Raw genomic sequence first — 18,030 nt, 5'->3', positions numbered from 1 at the left:
GAACTCAATAACCCTGTTCTTTGCGTCTGCTAATTTGCACAGCAGTTCCTATGAACTTTTGACAGGGCTAACTTCTCAGTGAGTAGCCACCTCCCTACAGTCCAGGGGAGTCTGGTGAGGCTGATAAGGGAGAGAGGCCAAGTCTTCCTGGCTGAAAGGCTGGCAGAGTAATACTGAGTCTCATATAGAGGAGAGTCATCACCATGATGCTAGCATAGCTAGCAGATGGGCTGAGATAGGGATTCCTCTCTACACCTCAGTTGACAGATGACTGCTCTCTCTTTCTCGCTCTCCTGCCCTCTCTTTCTCGCTCTCTTGCTCTCTCCCTTTCTCTGTCTCTCTCTCTCCCGCTCTAGTGCCCTGTGCTGTGCCACGAAGGTAGAGATGCAAGAAGCAGGTCTTGGGGGAGACACAGCCTGATATTTAGTATGGGGGACCAGAGACATCGAATCAATGGCTTAAATTGATGAGGAATGCAGCAACCTAAAAGCAGCAGAAGGGGTGAGAGTCCCATTCTAAAATGGCTTCCTTTTCAATGTACTCTTGTTACTAAGGGATCTGAAAGGTCAGTGTCTAGTCTATAGTCTATATAGAGTAGGGGACAAAGCCAAGACTACCTTTAAACACTATACTGCATCAGAAGTTCTGTTACACTGCATCAGAAGAATATAATAATGTTCATATCCTGCAGTGTCACTACCCAGTGTTTTTCAATGACCTAAGTGGTTTTGTGGAGAGTACATAAACATCCCAAAGACTTAATGTTCTGTGTGCTTCGGAGACTACACCATGGTGACGAGCAGAGAGAGAGAAGTGAGCACTGCAGATACTCAGCACTGTCTGCCTGTCGCACACCAGGGCTCAGTAGTAAAGCAACACAAGCAGCCTATGAGTGGCAGTATGACTGCTGCAGCATCACACTGACCTCTAGTGGACATCTGGTGCACCTACACAACAATCCCATCAGGGTCTGTCATCAGAGTTGACGACATGGATCTACAAACTGTTGAAAACGACAATAGTTTGAAAATAAATACTCTTACACTGCCAGTTGACTTCATGTGCTATACATGCCAGGATAGGCCCCGCGGACCTAGAAAGTCCACAAGTTCACAGACAATCTATTCATTAAGAAAAAAGGAGATTGGTAGATTCCTCCAGACGTCATGTTAACAGTCTTATAGGGCAACATGACCTATAGCAGTCTGTGTGCCAATGTCTAATTGAGTTCCTCACAATAGGGGACTTCTTTGCCTCAGACTTATGGGCATAATAAACCACAATCATAGTAGATAATAGTCTCCACCTGGACACCACTGCTAGCGAATTAACTCCTGTTGGTCCATTCCTGTTTAATTCCTATGAATTCCATTGCCAGTGCCCCATGCTGGGTACTCCAGACTGGCACAGGCAAGGCCAGCCTTGGCTATACCCCTCTGGGCCTGTGTGTGGGGTTTGTGTGCTTGTGTGGCATGTGCCCCCCTGGCACAGACCCCAGACCCCTGGTTGGCACAGGAGAGGAGTACGGTAGTATGCCATCTAAATGAGTGTGTTGAGGGACGGCTCCAGGCAGAAACAGTCTCTAGCATATTGTCGGAACGGCCATGTTAGTTTGGGACTGACCAACCATGGCCACATGGATCCCCCGCTCTCCTGACTACTGTGAAACCTGATCAGAAATCAGATGGTTAGAGGCTTGGGAAAGGCATACTATAGGTCATTCAAAGGAGCAAAAAAGGGTTCATGTTCAATGCTGGACTGTATGGCCGTGCCTTAGTTAACCCTAGACTACACATGTGAATACCAGAGATTCCTGCCACACTACGACATTAGCAGGGCCCTTTTCCACAACAGTCACATAACGACTGCTAATAGTGAGGAGAGGTGGGTTCCCATGGAACGTGGGGTTTTATTGTGGTTGTAAGGCAGGGAGGGAGGGCTAGCTGGCTGGCTGCTGGTACATATGTGAGTGAGTGAGTGTATGCTTGGATGTGTGTGTACTATATGTTTGCGTGTTACAGCTTGTGTGTGTGACCTGAGTGTGAGTGTATGCTTGTTTGTGTGAGTGTATGCTTGCATGTGTTTGTATGTTTGTGTGTGTGAGTGTATGTTCGTGTGTGTGTTTGTATGTTCGTGTGTGAGTGTATGTTTGTGTGTGTGAGTGTATGTTTGTGTGTGTGAGTGTATGTTCGTGTGTGTGAGTGTATGTTTGTGTGTGAGTGTACGTTTGTGTGTGTGTGTGTATGCTTGCATGTGTTTGTATGTGTGAGTGTATGCTTGCATGTGTTTGTATGTTCGTGTGTGTGTGTGTATGCTTGCATGTGTTTGTATGTTCGTGTGTGAGTGTATGTTCGTGTGTGTGAGTATATGTTCGTGTGTTTGTATGTGAGTGTGTGTGAGTGTATTTGAGTGTGTATGAGTGTATGCTTGCATGTGTTTGTATGTGTGTGTGTGTGTGTGTGCCTCTTCTCCTCCACCCCTTAAGGCAGGTTCCCTCCTGAGGTCAGTAAGAGTCAGAACTGCCTGGCAGGCAAGGCCCTAAGTGGCAGGCAGGATGTAGACAAGGATCAGACTGAACCCCCAGCCTCTCTATGGATCAAACTGTTCATCTTTACACTCTGCAATACTGTACGCCTCTTGACACAGGCAAGACCGGCTCAAAAACATCCATAATTTATCTATATTGATATTCTGTCTCTGAGCTTGGAAACAGAGGTAGGTTGCTGTGCAGGGATCAGCAAAGGGTAACACAGGAATTGATCCATGCTGTTCTATACCTTGAAAGTTGAAACACACTACACTTCAATCGCTGGTCACGACAGTAAAAGAGCAGCAATTACGGTAGAGGTGTGATTTATACTGTACGTTAAGTAGCCTGGGTAGCCTACTGTACTATCGCTGATTAACGTGGTGTTGTTCCCTGATATTTAAAGAGGCCATAATGGATGCAGGGAGAGATGTGCTTTCTGAGAGCACTCTGCTGAGTAAGGACTTCCACAGGACAGGACAGAGCGCTTCTCTGGCAGCACAGGGCTGTGGGGTGGCCAGGAAAACTCTCCCCCGGGCCCACCCTGCGTCACTCCTCCCCCCCCCCTCCCCCATTTGTCCTGCTCTACTCTGACCAGGACCAGATGGCTGGCTTATTATTATGTGCTATCTTCAGTTCATCTTTGGGAGGAATCGTCCTCCGCCTTTGATAATGAGTTTTTGCATTATGCATGGAGCGCATAGATGAGTGCTATGTCAGCTTATTAAGGCCCCGGAGCAGAGGCATATGATAATACCCAAACACACCTTTATCGCTAGGCGTGAAAAAAAACACGTTGTGTTGTGTCGTGATGAGGTATATTGGTGGAATGTGGAATTGACCGTTGTATGATCTTGTGGTGTCATCGGATATGGAAGGTTCGTCTAGGGGAGCGCATTCTCTCTTTCTGCGAAGTACCAATGAAGTTATGAAGAATGGGGAGGACTGGATCTAATAAAACAATGTTGAGGAGTGGTTATAATTCCATCTGCAAATAGCAGCCAATAAGGACACATTCTGTCCAGGACATTCAAAGATAACTGGAACGCTACAACTGCTTCTACTGTGCCATTGCAGCATAGTAAATGGGCCTAATATATACTGTATGTCGAGCGTCTAAAAGGGATACAAAGAGTTGAGATGTGGTGGAGAGTGGTAGTGTGTCCATCTCCCCCCCAGCCTCCTCTGGGGTTCCAGAGAGCAGAGGAGGTGAAATGCTGTGTGACCCTGCGCCCCCACGACCGGTGATTTACGACAATAAGAAATGTTTTTTTGGCTGATGTACCTTTCAACTTTATTCATCTTCACAACTCTGATAGAACATTTTTTGTCTGAGAAACTTTTTCAGGCTATTGAAACGTTCCTGGTGTGTCTCAACAGAAATGCACTGGAGTATTCAAGAGAACAAGACAAAAGGAGAAGACATGACTACAGGCCTGCATGCACAGAACTACAGAGTAAATAGACTTGTTGTTGCCCTCTACACACAAGTGCTGCTGTATTATACGCCTTCACAGCTACGGAACACAAGAAGCAAATCCTTGTGTTGACAGCTTGCCGGGGTGTGTCTCAATGCCTGAGGGGGCTGTACAGTGTCAGGGAAATCAAAGCAGACCTAAAGCACAGTGTTGTGTATTGGGTGGCATCATGCTGAACTATAAGCAATTCAAAAAAGGCACAATCCTATGGTGAAGTCACCCACCAAACGCATAGGAAATACAATGAAGTTCAATGAATCAGAAACTATTATAAACAAGGAATCCCCATGATCGGAAACAACAAAAGAAAGAGCTGTGTAGGTTGATGACAAAGCACAGGCACTTATTAAAACGTCCTGCCTTACTTGAAGACTCACGCGAAGATCAAATCAATGGCCATTTACGAGTGACTTTGTTCATATATGTAGGTCTGTGTGTAAAAACAATTCATTCTGGTCCTGGGTCAGAAAATACAGTCCTAAAGAATGTGTTAACAAACAATGCATGTTTATTTCAAACTAAAACAGAATGCACCCAACACACCCATCCATCCTTTCCTCTTCATGATTCTTTTTTCTTTTTCCTGGCTTATTTTAAATAGTTTAAAAGTCGTTTAAATTACTGCATTATGATGAACAAATCACAGACATTTATTTTTGGGGATAACACAGTTCATATTTTAAACTTTAAAAATGTTCCTTTTTAAAAGCGACTGTACGGTTCTCACTGAACGTAGGCTATATTCTGCTTGAAGAACGAGAAGCATAAGACACCACAACGGCATTCTTCTTCAAACTTGTGCAGCAGCATTTTAAAAGAAGAGGAGACAAAACAGGCCAGCGTTTGCTGTTTTCAAGTATTCCGTACATCTGGAGTCAATCCATTGGGAACAGCCAGGATCCTTACACTCTTCCATAGGAAGGTCAAAGCTCTTTTTTTCCCCTCATTTACAATTAAAACATTTTGGCAAGCAATTTTTCCATTAAAATTCACCTAGCTTAAAATTGTGGGGTGGCATTACAACTAATAAAAATAAAATCAAACATAATTGAAACAAAATGAGCTACAATTTTAATCAGCTAGGGAGCCATCTATTGAAGTACACCGTTATTTGTGAGAGATAAAATCAAGTGGTTATCAGACAATATTAGGTGAATTCCGACCCACCCAGGTCCCGTGGGTAGACGACATGAGTACAGAGAGATACAACTTTACAAAATGATCTTTACCTACTGAGTGATGATTATGTCCCCTCAGTGTCTGTTTTCTCTACCACTGGCTCACTCTCTTCCTCCATCGGCTCACTCAGTTCATTGTCTACATCCTTAGGGGAGGCATGCTGCCGCGGCTCCTGGGGCTGTTCTGGGGACTCCGTCTGGCTTTGGGGTTCCTCAGGGGTGGGTGTAAGGACCGGTGACAGTGTGGGAGTGGGAATGGGAGAGAGGGTAGAAGCCCGCTCTGGTGTGGGCTCAGGTGTGGGGTCTGGTGTGGGCTCAGCAACAGGTTCAGTGTCCATTCCAGTCCCGTTGACCCACTGAGGCTCCTCCCGCGGTTCCTCCTGGGGCTTCTCTGGTTCCCTGGCCCACTCCCTGGGTCTGTCCTGCTCCTGCTCCCCCTGGGTGTCAGTAGTCTGGTCAGGCATGCTGGGTGTCTCAGGGGAGGCCTGAGGGGGCGACTGGGTCTGAGATAGACAAAGGACAAGAGAAGGCAAACGTCTTGGTCAATTGACGAAACCTTGATATACGTTTTATAACAGTTTGTGCATACTCTCGGTTACAACAGAGTGTACATAAAATATCTATGTTCCAGATATTAGGCTAAATGTACCATCAAAGTTGATCTCCTAGAAAAGACAAGACTATAAGTACACATTATAGTAAAATTAAGATTTGCTTATTTACGTATAAAAAAAAAGGAGCTTACCTGGGACGAGGCATGGGGTGGGGACTGGGCCTGTGGCGGGGACTGGGCCCGGGGAGGGGACTCCACTTGGGGTGGGGACTGGGGCGGAGACAGGGACTGGGCCTGGGGTGGAGAATGAGCCTGGGGCGGGGAACGAGTCTGAGGCAGGGACTCTGACTGGGGCTCAGAGAGAGCTTCCTTCAGGGCTGGAGGTGGTGTTTGGGTCAGGGCAGAAGGCGATGATTGGGCTGAGGCTTGCGGTGATGATGACTGGGCTTGAGCTTGCGGCGGTGGCTTGGCTGGAGCGTCAGGTGGGGGCTTGGCTGGGGCTTCAGGCGGGGGCTTGGTTGGGGCTTGAAACTGGGGCTGGGGTCCAGGTAGGAGTTTCAACTGGGCCGGTAGTTGCAGCAGAGGCTGACGTTTGGTTTGGTTTAGGGACAGGATTGGGTTCAGGGTGGGAGTTGGAAGCAGGGGTGTGGGCAGAGGGAGAAGGGGAGTCCAGGTTCCACGCTCACGCTCCCTTACACGGTCCCTCTCCCGATCCCTCTCCTTCTCCCGCTCTTTGTCGCGGTCTCTCTCCCGTTCACGTTCTCGCTCTCGGTTATTGCGCTCGCGGCCACGGTCCCTCTCCCGGTCCCTCTCTCTTTCCTTCTCTCTCTCAGAGAGACGGTCACGGTCGCTGTGACGGTCACGGTTGCCATTCATTTCCCTCCTCAAGTCAATGTCCCTGTCGTCTCTGTCTCTCTGCCTTTCCCAGGGGCGCCGGCGGTCATCCAGGTCCTGGTTCAGGTCAGCATCGAAAGGCTCCGCAGCCCCACGACTCCAAGCTGGACCCCCGCCAGCAGCACCACCACCTCCACTACTACTACCACCACCTCCACCACCACCACCACTACCACCACCACCACTACCACCACCACCACCACCACCACCACTACTACTACTACCACCACCACTACCAACTCCTCCTGCACCTGGCCCAGTACGGTTTTCAAAGCGGTTGGGGAAGTTTTGCCCTGGTGTGGGGCGTTCCTCCTGGAAGCCCTTAGGCCCCCCGGTCTGTTGGCCTCTCATGTCACGGTCATCAAAGTCTCCTCTGGGCGGGCCCCAGCGACTGGCCTGATCTGGTCTAAAGCCAGCAAGCGCCTGGAGCCGGTTAGCCACACTGTCTCTGGGGGGCTGGTTGACTGGGGTCTGAAGGAGGGCAGGTCTGCCCCCTCCACTGCCGCCTCCGCCGCCCCCTCCACTGCCGCCTCCGCCACCCCCTCCACTGCCGCCTCCCCCACCCCCTCCACCGCCTCCGCCACCCCCTCCACCGCCTCCGCTACCCCCTCCACTGCCGCCTCCGCCACCCCCTCCACCGCCTCCGCCACCTCCGCCGCCCAGGGTCTCCCGGGGAGGGGTCCTCAGCAAGCCTGTGCTCTGCTTCTCTGGGGGCGGGGGGAATCGGTAGTCCTGGTCCCCATCCTGCTGGCTGCTGTTGGCCCTGGAGGGAGACTCTTCCTCTGCTTTGGACATGCTGTCGCTTAGGGGGTTGGTGGGCCGGTTGAAGGCTCCCTCCCCCCTGTTGAAGGGGTCTAGCTGGGTGAACGGGGCTCTGGCGCGAGCCTGAGCCTGGGCTTGGGCTTGGGCTTGGGCTTGTTCTTGGGCCTGGGCCTGGGCCTGGGCCTGGGCCTGGAGAGAGGCGTCCAGGAGGCTGCTGGCCTGGTGGTTCAGACCCTGCTGCATGAGGAGGGGGAAGCGGGCCCCGGCCGCCTGGAGCAGAGTTGGCCGGAGATCCAGGGGCATCATCCCAGGCATCCTCTGACCAGACAGGCCCGTCTGATGCAAGGGGTGGGTGAGGGAGGCCGAGGGGTGCATCCCCAGGAGACCCATACCACGCCGAACAGCATTCTGCATGCCTGGAAGTAGGAAAGAAAACAATGTGTTATACAATGTTATGTGTCACACTGCAGTCCTTAGTTCCCAACAGTAACGGGAGGAAAGAAAATAGACTTCAAATGCGTAGCACACACAATAGAGTAGTGTTAAATACCTAGGGTTGGTTGAGGATTTTTAAAAACCATATCCATGCATGTACTCTACTTGCAAGTAGGGATGGGACGATTATCGTTTTTATCGTTAATCGCGATAAAAACACCCGCGATAACTTAATCGTGGAGAATTTTTATTATTTGAATAATCGTCATAATCGTATGTTATGAATAAACTGTGTTTAACAAATGTCTGGCGCTATTTTTCAGCCTAGTCTACATTACTTTTGCAGTCAAGTTAGCTACTGTTACTGTAATATAATTGCAATTCCTCACATGAGCCGCGCGCACAACGGCACGCTCCCCGCGGCTGCTATCAGACTGGCCGCGGGAGTGAGTGTTGAGGGAGAGAGGAGACGGCAACCCTCGCTCGCCATAGACTGTATCCCTACTCGTCTCTCCTGAGCTCGGTTGTAACGTGAACCGTGGAATACAGGATATGTTAGATGCTTTACAATAATTCCCCAAATGACCAGAAAAGGAAGTTAGATTTGTCGCTGGTCGCTTTTGACTAATTAAGTCGCCACGGGGCTCTGGAAGTTGGCAACACTGGGAGTGCGTTCTTTAAACTTCCTTGTGTACGTTAATGAAAGGTGCTGATTGGCCGAAAAGGAATTGCTCTTTCTTAACCCTTAGAGGGCTGGGGCTATTTGAGCCATTTTTGTCATACTTAGGATTTTGACCTCATATACCACATTAAGGACCCGGATTATGGCCAGAGATATGTGCCACTAGAATCTGAATTTGAATTACTGATTTAAAATGACCTAAAAATACAACAACATCTAAGTTAAAGTAATTACAGTGTGTTTTATTGGCATAAAAAAATAATAATAATAATATCGCGATAATATCGTGGATCGCGATTATTTTGCCCACGATAATCGTGACGACATTTTCTAATCGTCCCACCCCTACTTGCAAGCAGTGCTGTCGTTTGAATTTCTGAACCTGTCCGCTTTTGGGACAGATTGATCTTTGAGCCACGTCTACTTGCAGAGGCATTGTGGCTCACGAGGAAAATGGGTAAAGGTGCCAAAATTGTACCTCATTGATGGATAGCACTGCTGGTCAGTAGAACACATGGATACGGGTTCATAGATCCCGAACCAACCGCTTTGACGCAAAACGTATCCTTGACTAACCTTGCAGGGTTAACTCTGCGGCTGCGTCCATGCTCTCAGCAGACTGGGCGGTGATGTCGTTGGCTGACTGCTGCGTCTGGACGCCCATGGGGTTATAGACCCCGGCCCCGGGGAGGCCGGAGGGCATGTAGCTCCCAGGGATGGTGCTGGAGGGGGGGATCATGGCTCCGTAGGGGGAGTCCTTCATACCGTCCTGACCTGACGACATGGAAGGCTGCACCAGAGCTGCGGGAGAGGAATGAAAACGGTTCCATCAACACATGACTCTGTAACAGAAGTTCATCTATGGGGTTTAATGGTGTGAGGGTTAGGGTTGGGTGGTGTGAGGGTTAGGTGGTGAATACGTACATGTAGGAGCCGAGGCCATACCAGCCGTTTGAGCAGCCTGCATGAAACCTAAGGGTAAAAAAAAATGAAGAGCAACATTATAATCTCTGTGGTTTCTTAATTTCTTCTTCGATTAAAGACACATGTTTGAGAGAAGTGGACGCAGTCCTGCAGTGTTTACCTGGAGGAGGCTGGGAGGCGTTGAAGCCTGCTCTGAGGAAAGGAGGCGGAGGCCCGTAGCCCGGCGGGGGCATCGCCATAGAAACAGGATAGGACGGAGGCACGAGACCCACGCTAGGGACAGCCTGGGCCACAGGAAGCTGGAATAAAGGACAGGGGTGAGAGGGAGGCTAAATGTGTCAGTTTGACCATGTTGCTAGGGAGAATACATCTCCGTAAGCTGTGATTTCCCAGATTTTCACATTATGCATCACTCCTTTGTCCACTATGGAGGCCAATCACCAATTATTCACAAAATCAATCAATCCATTTCCACTGGAAAACAATGCACGATGAGGAAAACAACACAATCGAAAAATCTTTGGGTGTTCAGAGATCGAGTAATATCTGGGTGAGAAGACTGGGGTCTTGACCCTACAAGTGTGTGAGTAAATGTGTGTGTGTCTTGTTCAGTAAACAGGGGACTCCAGAATGAGGGGATTTTCTCTGAGCTGTATACTAAACCCCAGTCTAAACAACCGCCCGACCCCCCCCCCCCCCCCCCCCTGACACACACACACACACACACACAGAGCCTGGTCCACTCATGAGGCCCACCCATGAACAAACAAACACAGGCCCTGCGTATCCTGCAGTCACTCAACACACCCGTCGACACTCAACGTGCCCCCGACAAAGGGCTTAGGAAGAGGAAACCTGAACGGTTTAAACGACACCGAGTCTAAGCCCGTCTGACAGGCGGTTAGCGCTAATCACAGGAGAGGCTACGGTGTTGTGTTTCACACCTCAGACTGGGCCTGAGGGGGACAGACACGGGACGCGAGAGAGAAAGCAGAAGACGCGTATGGTGCCAGGTGATGTCACAGGTCGAGAACATTATGTGACTCCAGACAGACTTTTGATCAACCAGTTGATGAAGTCATTTTTCTGTTTTTTACATACTCTGAAACTACAGACTAAGTTTTCAAGTGATGTCATACATTGAAATCCCCCCAAAAGTTGAAGACTATATACATATTTGAATTTTGGTACACCTCAAACACAGAATGGGAGAAAAGTGACTAATGAAACTGCAGCAACAAACGCTGCTAACAGCTAGCGGCTAACAATGGCACATCGCTACGAACGTCTCACTGCTTCTTTATAACATCACAACATGCTGATAGAACATCAACATGCTAAAAACATATAATTAGATGTCCTTGCTTTTGAACACGTCACAAAACTAAAGTAAGTCTGATGATGGCAAACGAGAACAGTGAATCCAATCCACAAATTATAAGTACTTAGTATTAAACTGTTGTATATTATATTGAGTGGGTAAAAAAAACGAAAACCAGATATTGTAAATTCTTTCACTTTCATGCCTTTCTTGTAGAGATGCTCCGATCAGGGTTTTTGGTGCCGATCACCGATCACCGATCACTGGAATCAGTGATCTGCCGATCCGATATCACCGATCACCGATCACAGCGTCGAAAATGGCAATTGAAGCATTCTATTTATTGTGTAGCATTATTTATGTTTTTAATTATTCTTAACACCATTGACATTGTATATTAAGTATTTAAATGAAATTAGGAGATGAGAAAGTATCATGAATTGACGACCATCTGTTTTATTGAATTCACAACCACCTGTAGCTTACTTCAGGAAAAACAAATAAAATGTGAAAATAAAAATAATAATACATAAAATGTACACTGTCACATCAAATGTGCAACATTCCACTCGAATGAGAGGAACTAGGGGCTCTTAGAGAACTTGGAGCTTATACAGTATACTGTAGCTTTCCTGAGGAACAATAAACATACCCAAACTAAACTGCAACATAAACAGGCTATAGCCAAATATAAAATACTGTTTCAAGTCAGTCAGTTTCAAGTCATATTTAGGAGGAGATAAGACAGCAAGTCAGCAATAATCAATAAAACAAAAAAACAAAACATTGATTGCACACCTAAGGAGATTTCAGACTCAAACCTTACTTCTGATTAAGCAGCATCACTGGCAGATTAGCCTTGAGAAATACAAGCATCTCAGCGTTTTTGGCACTCAGCCTGTTCCTCTTATCATCTAAAATATGTCCTGCTGCTGAAAAGTCGCTCGCTATCTACACTTGTGCAAGGTGCACAGAGGAAGACCTAAAACTCACGCGCTAATAGTTGTTGCTATGGGCCAAGTGACTTCCTGCTCGCGGGGTCACATGACGTCGCTGCACACTACCTACACTACGCTCGTGAAGTCGCGCTGGAACTCTGACCAGCACTCGTGGAACGCCTCTCGTCCAATCAAAGCACTCGGTCCCTTTATGACGTCGAGCCCAGTGTGCGCTTCGGCGCTCTCTGAGCGAATCGACGAACGCAGCTAATACTGTATGATATTCGTGGTATTGAAAGACCTTGCGTGCGTTCCTCCCCGAGGTATTTCTTTTGAGCAGACATTACAAACGGCATATTTGTTGTCTCTTTCCGACACTGTGTAATATTTCCAGACTGGCGACGCCATTTTGTAAACTGATCGGTCGTGTTTGATCGGCCGTTTTGAGAACTCCGATCAAAACCGATCAAGGCCATATCGGCCGATACCGATCGGCGCCGATCAGATCGGAGCATCACTACTTTCTTGTCTGCGAGTGGTTTAGCCCTAGACTGGCTTGCGTCACTTGTGACACTGTCTGGTGTAAGGGGGAACAAATCGGCAGCTGATTTAATGTTCAGACTTTCTTTGTGTTTATACATTTCAGCGTTGTTGAAAATCAATGACACACTCGGTAGTCAACTAACACAGCTTGTTTAGCCTGCTAACAATGTAAAGTAGTGTTATATTTAACTAGGTAGCAGTGGGGATTACTCACCGAATCCATTGCAATATTTTGGCTTGACTAGAGAGTGTGTGTTTTCAACGTTGCAACGTATTTCCGTGTTTCAAAATAAAAGTCAGAACATTTTGATTGGTTGCCGACTTGTTCCCCCTTAACGAAAAACCAAAACGGCGCGTGAAAAACATAGGCGCTGTGTATAGAGTTACAATATGATTGTCAAAGAGGGTGAAAGCGTGGGCGCACCCCCACACACAGAACATTATGTGACACCAGAGCGACTTTTGATCAACCAGTTGCTGAAGTCATTTTTCAGCTTTTTACATACCGTACTCTGAAACTACAGACTGTAAGCTTTCAAATGATGTCATGCATTGAAATCCGAAAAGAAGTTGAAGACGATATACATATTTGAATTTTGGTACACCTCAAACACTCCCACCCCCACACACCCAGACCCATACCCATACCCATACACACACACACACACGTCCCTGTCGTCTGTCTCTCTCTCACCAAAGGTGGTTTGTTGTGTATGTTGTAGCTTACCTGTACAGGCATCATGGTGACCTGCTGGCTGAAGGCCTCATTCTGAGCGTTCTGGTTGTTGCTGGCTGCCATGGCCTCGGCACTCACAACCTGAACCTGGACCTCCTTGACCGGCTCCGGGGCGTTCTTGGCTGCCTCCCATTCTAGTCCAACACAAAGGGGAGGGGGGTTTAGAAACAACATCCCCTCCACAACCCTGAGGGTTAGAGAACTAAGACACAGCTTTAGTTGGCTATCCTTATCTCTAACTAAGGATCAGGTTTCTTGATGGAACTTCCTACTCGAGTTGACCAAAGCAAAATAAACAGCTCAGTCAGTGACTGAGCTGAGAAAAAAATTGGGTTTAAATAAATAATCAAATAACAGGAAGTGTTTGTGGTGTGGTGTGGTACTTGTCTGTGTGTGTCTCCTGTTTACATGAGCAAGCATTATGTGAGTCATCAATCAATTATCTTGGAGCTTATGCATGTCCAAAGTGTGTGTGTGTGTGTGTGTGTGTGTGTGTGTGTGTGTGTGTGTGTGTGTGCGTGTGTATATTCACCGCTGTTGACGGTCTCCTGGTCGATCATGCCTCCCTCTGCGAAGCTGTCCAGGTCGTCCAGTTTGACCTTCTCCCAGGGGATGTATGTGACGCCCAGGTCCATGTCCCAGAACTGCTTATACTCCTGCTTCACACCCTTGTTCAGCGCCCAGGCAATCTGGATAGGACACACACACACGACACACACAATAAGTAAATGACCGTCTAGAAAGCAAGTCAGGTAAGGATGAGAAAGTAGGGCAGTTAAAGGGGCATTATGTAATTGGTACATCCATGTTTGGTCTTATAATTGATGATGTATAGCCTTTCTTTTTTCTTTTTTTAAAAAAAACTTTTTATTGCAAACAACAGTCAGTGGCAATGTGACAAGTAATAGCAGTCTTTATTTACATGAGTTTTTTTGAACCCAAAGTATAAGCTTCTTTTTCTCCATTGTTCATAAACAAACACTAGATAGCTTAAAAAAACATAATCAACACTAGAATTGTGACCTCATGGATGGTCAGTCGTTGCATCCATAGCCGTCTATGAAATTGAGAGTGATTACATTTTTTCAGCCCCGTCCCTCAAGCTGTGTATCATAAAAGTGTCGGGAGCCCACTTTGTTGTTGTTTGAATTACAGATTGCACCTTTAAAGTGTAAAGTCTTGTCGTTAAAACATGACCCGGATGACGTGTGACAGTTGTCCGATGACAACCACATCGGCGGAGGATGCAGGGCGAGGGGGACCTCCAATTCACAGAAATGTGAATTCCAAACTGAAACCTGACGGGAGTTTACCTTGATGACTTTGGAGCCGATCTTAAAGGAACCGGTGCTGAGTTTCTGGCGTGCGCGGTAGGCGTCCTGTCTGTGGACCATACAGATGTAGGCACATCCCCGAGGAGGGATCATCTGGAGACAGAAAACACACAAGAGGGAAAAGGAGAGGGAAGAAAAGAAAAGAAAAACAAGGGGTAAGGGAGAAACAGTGTAGAAGGGTGTTAATAAGACACTAAGGGGTCAGAACTCGTTAATGAGAAATTCTCGGTTCACAGATGAGGTGATTAATATCCGCCAGAGGTGAGAGATGTGACTGAGACTATTATTATTATTATTATAATCAGCAGTGGGGTGAGAGGTCACCCAGACTCAGACTCGTAGAGGTGGTGCTCTCCACTCACATTGATGGACTCGATCTGGCCAAACTCTTCAAACAGGTTAGTGAGATCCTGCTGTGTGGCCTTCTTGTCCACCTGCCCCACCCACAGAGTCGTGCTACACACTGTAGAGAGAGGGAGGAGAGGTAGAGATGGTGGGTTACAACACATTACGTGTAAAAAATGCCAAAACAGAAAAAAAATATAACGTAAAAAAAGGTGACAAAAAGTCAGGGATAAGGTTTCTAATTACCGCTGAGAAATTTGGATCGGATGGGAGGCAGCCCTTTCTTCTGGCGCTCTTTCTCCCGCTCCCGGGCACGCCTCTCGCTGGAGTACGACCGGGACGTCTTCCTCTTACGCTCCCTGGAGCGCGAGCGCGACCGCTTGCGGTGTTTGCGCTTCCGAGAGCCCGACCGCGACCTGGACCTTCTCTTCCTGGGGGATCTGGAAGTAGAGGAGGATCACACAGAGATCGTTTCGGGTTAGAAATATATTTTCCTGTTTCAAGCTGCCCCCCCCCGATCATTTTGGTTCTGGACTCCTGGCTGCTTAAGGAAGGCATATCGCCACTGAGTTTCAGCTCACACGCGAGTCGAGAGTAAGAGTCGGCCTCACCTTGAGCGTGACCTGGAGCGCGTTCTCGACCGCGTGCTGACCGGCTTCTTCTCCTCAGCCTCGAAGATGTCCTCCTCCAGACCGTCCGGCCCCTCGTCCAGGTCCATGTCCATGTCCTACAGTGCACGCATCGTTACAACACAGCTCTAGTGACCAGAGGGCTTCTCCTCCTCCTCCTCATCATCAATATGGAAGATTATGACAACCAGGTTACCATTAGTTCAGTGAAGAACCATAGCTAGACTTGCCTGCTGCTGGTTGTCCATGGAGTCGTCCATCTTGTTCTCCTGTTCCTGGAGCTGCTGTTGGCTGCTGCCCTGTGAGGGCGAGTTCTCTTGCCCAAACATGGATTCCTGTCCCTCCATACTCATAGCCTGGAAGAAGAGAAACCAACACATAGCTACTCTCGTCCTCTCGGCAAAGGAAGGGAGAAACACTGACATGTCTACATCAGTAAAGGCTTGTGGAGAGGACACACACTTCGGAAGCACACAGTAAGTGGCTCCACTCCACAGCACAGTCTTCCGACAACCTAAACTAATGTATTCTGTCCAGACATGAGTGTGTATGCACCCCTGGCTCTACTCCAGCAGTTAGACTGGACTGTGAGGTCAGAAATGTGTTTGTATGCACCACTGGCTCTACTCCAGTGTTTAGACCGGTCCGTGAGGGGTCAGACATGCGTTTGTATGCACCACTGGCTCTACTCCAGTGTTAAGACCGGTCCGTGAGGGGTCAGACATGCGTTTGTATGCACCGCTGGCTCTACTCCAGTGTTTAGACCGGTCCGAGAGGGGTCTGGTGTGTTGGCTACCTTCTGCTGGTGCTGCTGGTGCTGGTGCTCCATCAGCTGCTTCTGGAACTGCTCCAGGTTCTGCTGCTGCAGCTGCTCTGCCAGCTGGTGGAAGATGGAGCTGTTGATGGACTCAGACACCATGGGCCTGGAAGGAATGGGGGAGGGAGGGAGGGAAACCAGGGTCAACAGTTCAGTTAGCCTCCGTCACTCGGGGGTAGGGTTGGGTACCGTTTGGGTTTTATCCGGTACCGGTACCTAACCGATACTTTAAAAACGGTACTGGTACCAAAACGGTACTTAATTCGGTACTTTAGATTTTTTTAAATGACATATATATATAATAATAACACGGTCGACAACATTAAGACATGACGATTGATTTTTCAGACACAGTAGTAGGATAAGGACAGTACCCGAATATCAAGAGATCCCCGATCATGTTGTCCACCTCGCAGAGAGAGACGCAGCCACACATCCGCACTACGTCATCAACAGACGCGTCGAATCCTGGAGTGCACTGTCCAATCAAAGGCTTGCGTTCGTAAACTCGCTCTGAGAGCGTCGCAGCGCACACTGGGCCCGACGTCATAAGGGGAGCAAGTCATTTGATTGGACAGAAGGCATTCCACGAGTGGTGATCAGAATTCCAGAACGAGTTTACGGAACGCACCCATAAGTCGAGCGTCGCGTTACGCCAACCCGCTAGCGGAAGTTGCTATTAGCAACCTTCTCGTTATCCTTCCGTACTCGCTGCTTTCACTGAGTGGAAATTTAACAGGCGATGTCACGTCACGAGTCGCCAGTTGACACCGGACATCAGGGGGCGAGATAGAAAAGTACCGAAATGAGGTACCGAAATCTCCTTTGCGATTCGGTACGGGTACATACCGAATGTAAAGTAACCGGTACCTACCGGTACCGATTTTCGGTACCCAACCCTACTCGGGGGTGAGAGTGTGCAAAGGCCCGGTTGATTATTCATCAGCATGGGGGTCAAAAGTATCCTGCATTCTACAAGGTCCTCATCTGTTCTTTGTTATTTATTGATATATTATGTCAAAGTGCATTACACCAGATCACCAGGGGAAAATATAACACTTACATTTGAGACGACGACGTGTCCTTTTTGGAATCCTCTGCGCGTTCTGAATCATTCCCGAAATCGAACTGGCCCAACAGTTTCTGCAACAGAGTGTGGAAAAGACAAAGACAAAAATCAGGAAACGTTGGGAAACTTCTTAACAACCCAGAGAATTGAAGTGCATCTAAAAAACTATTGCCTCGCAAATCTAAACGAATGGCCTCACCCATGCCCTCACCTTGTTGAAGGAGGAGACCCTCTGCTCCAGGGGGTTGAGGGGGTTGGCGGTGGCGGCGGCTGTGAGCTGGGCCGTCAGGGCTTGGAGCTGCACCACCAGGCCTGCGTCCAGGGCCTGCAGGAGAGACGGCTGGGGCTTCTGCTGCTGCATCTGCAGGCTCTGCACCAGCTGCTGCAGCTGCACACAGAGAGTCGCACAGATGCCGCAGGGTCATACCAGGGTGCGTTATGTGGTAGATAGCGTATCAGTTTGAGCAGGGAAACCTCCGTGACACCTATAAAGGCAGCTGCTTCATCATACCTGTCATCTTTCAAGAGGAATGTTGTGCAATAAGCGAGGAATGTACAAGTGAGACAGTTCAAAACATGTTCTGGTCAATTGCAACTGCTCACTACAGTTCAAAGAAAAACTTGAATCAAAGAGACTTCAAAAAAAAAAAAAAAAAGTGTTAAAAAAAGAAGAAGTCCCAATTCATGAGGTTGATGTAATGTTCTAGTACTGTGTTATCGAGAGGTTGTGTGCTAACCTGCTGGCCCTGAGGACTCTGTAGTATCTGGGCCACGGCGGCCACGGTGTCTGTGTTGGTGATCTGAGACGCCCAGTCAGGCAGACTCTGCACGATGTGGGCTGGGGTGGCGGGGGTGGCTGGGGTAC

At 48.3% G+C, this 18,030-nt stretch overlaps 1 protein-coding gene across 1 annotated transcript in view; it reads right to left on the bottom strand.

The window, feature by feature from the left end:
- Nucleotides 1–3,822: 3,822 nt before the first annotated feature.
- The window catches only part of scaf8 (SR-related CTD-associated factor 8), a 38,580-nt gene continuing 24,372 nt past the window's right edge, over nt 3,823–18,030 (bottom strand). Inside the window, exons 6-23 of the mRNA XM_080547817.1 lie at nt 17,903–18,030; nt 17,377–17,553; nt 17,160–17,239; nt 16,076–16,202; nt 15,510–15,635; nt 15,262–15,377; nt 14,897–15,090; nt 14,668–14,768; nt 14,285–14,398; nt 13,504–13,660; nt 12,963–13,105; nt 9,594–9,732; nt 9,434–9,481; nt 9,086–9,310; nt 7,236–7,808; nt 6,828–7,136; nt 5,929–6,734; nt 3,823–5,686 (exon numbers count right to left, since the gene is read on the bottom strand). Of these exons, the coding sequence (XP_080403943.1) occupies nt 5,249–5,686; nt 5,929–6,734; nt 6,828–7,136; nt 7,236–7,808; nt 9,086–9,310; nt 9,434–9,481; nt 9,594–9,732; nt 12,963–13,105; nt 13,504–13,660; nt 14,285–14,398; nt 14,668–14,768; nt 14,897–15,090; nt 15,262–15,377; nt 15,510–15,635; nt 16,076–16,202; nt 17,160–17,239; nt 17,377–17,553; nt 17,903–18,030 (4,001 nt within the window). The 3' untranslated portion in view covers nt 3,823–5,248. The remainder of the gene's footprint in view (nt 5,687–5,928; nt 6,735–6,827; nt 7,137–7,235; nt 7,809–9,085; nt 9,311–9,433; nt 9,482–9,593; nt 9,733–12,962; nt 13,106–13,503; nt 13,661–14,284; nt 14,399–14,667; nt 14,769–14,896; nt 15,091–15,261; nt 15,378–15,509; nt 15,636–16,075; nt 16,203–17,159; nt 17,240–17,376; nt 17,554–17,902) is intronic.

The sequence above is a fragment of the Nansenia antarctica genome, assembly GCF_963989245.1.
Source record: "Nansenia antarctica genome assembly, chromosome: 1".
Taxonomy (NCBI): domain Eukaryota; kingdom Metazoa; phylum Chordata; class Actinopteri; order Argentiniformes; family Microstomatidae; genus Nansenia; species Nansenia antarctica.
This window is presented reverse-complemented; position numbering and strand designations above follow the sequence as displayed.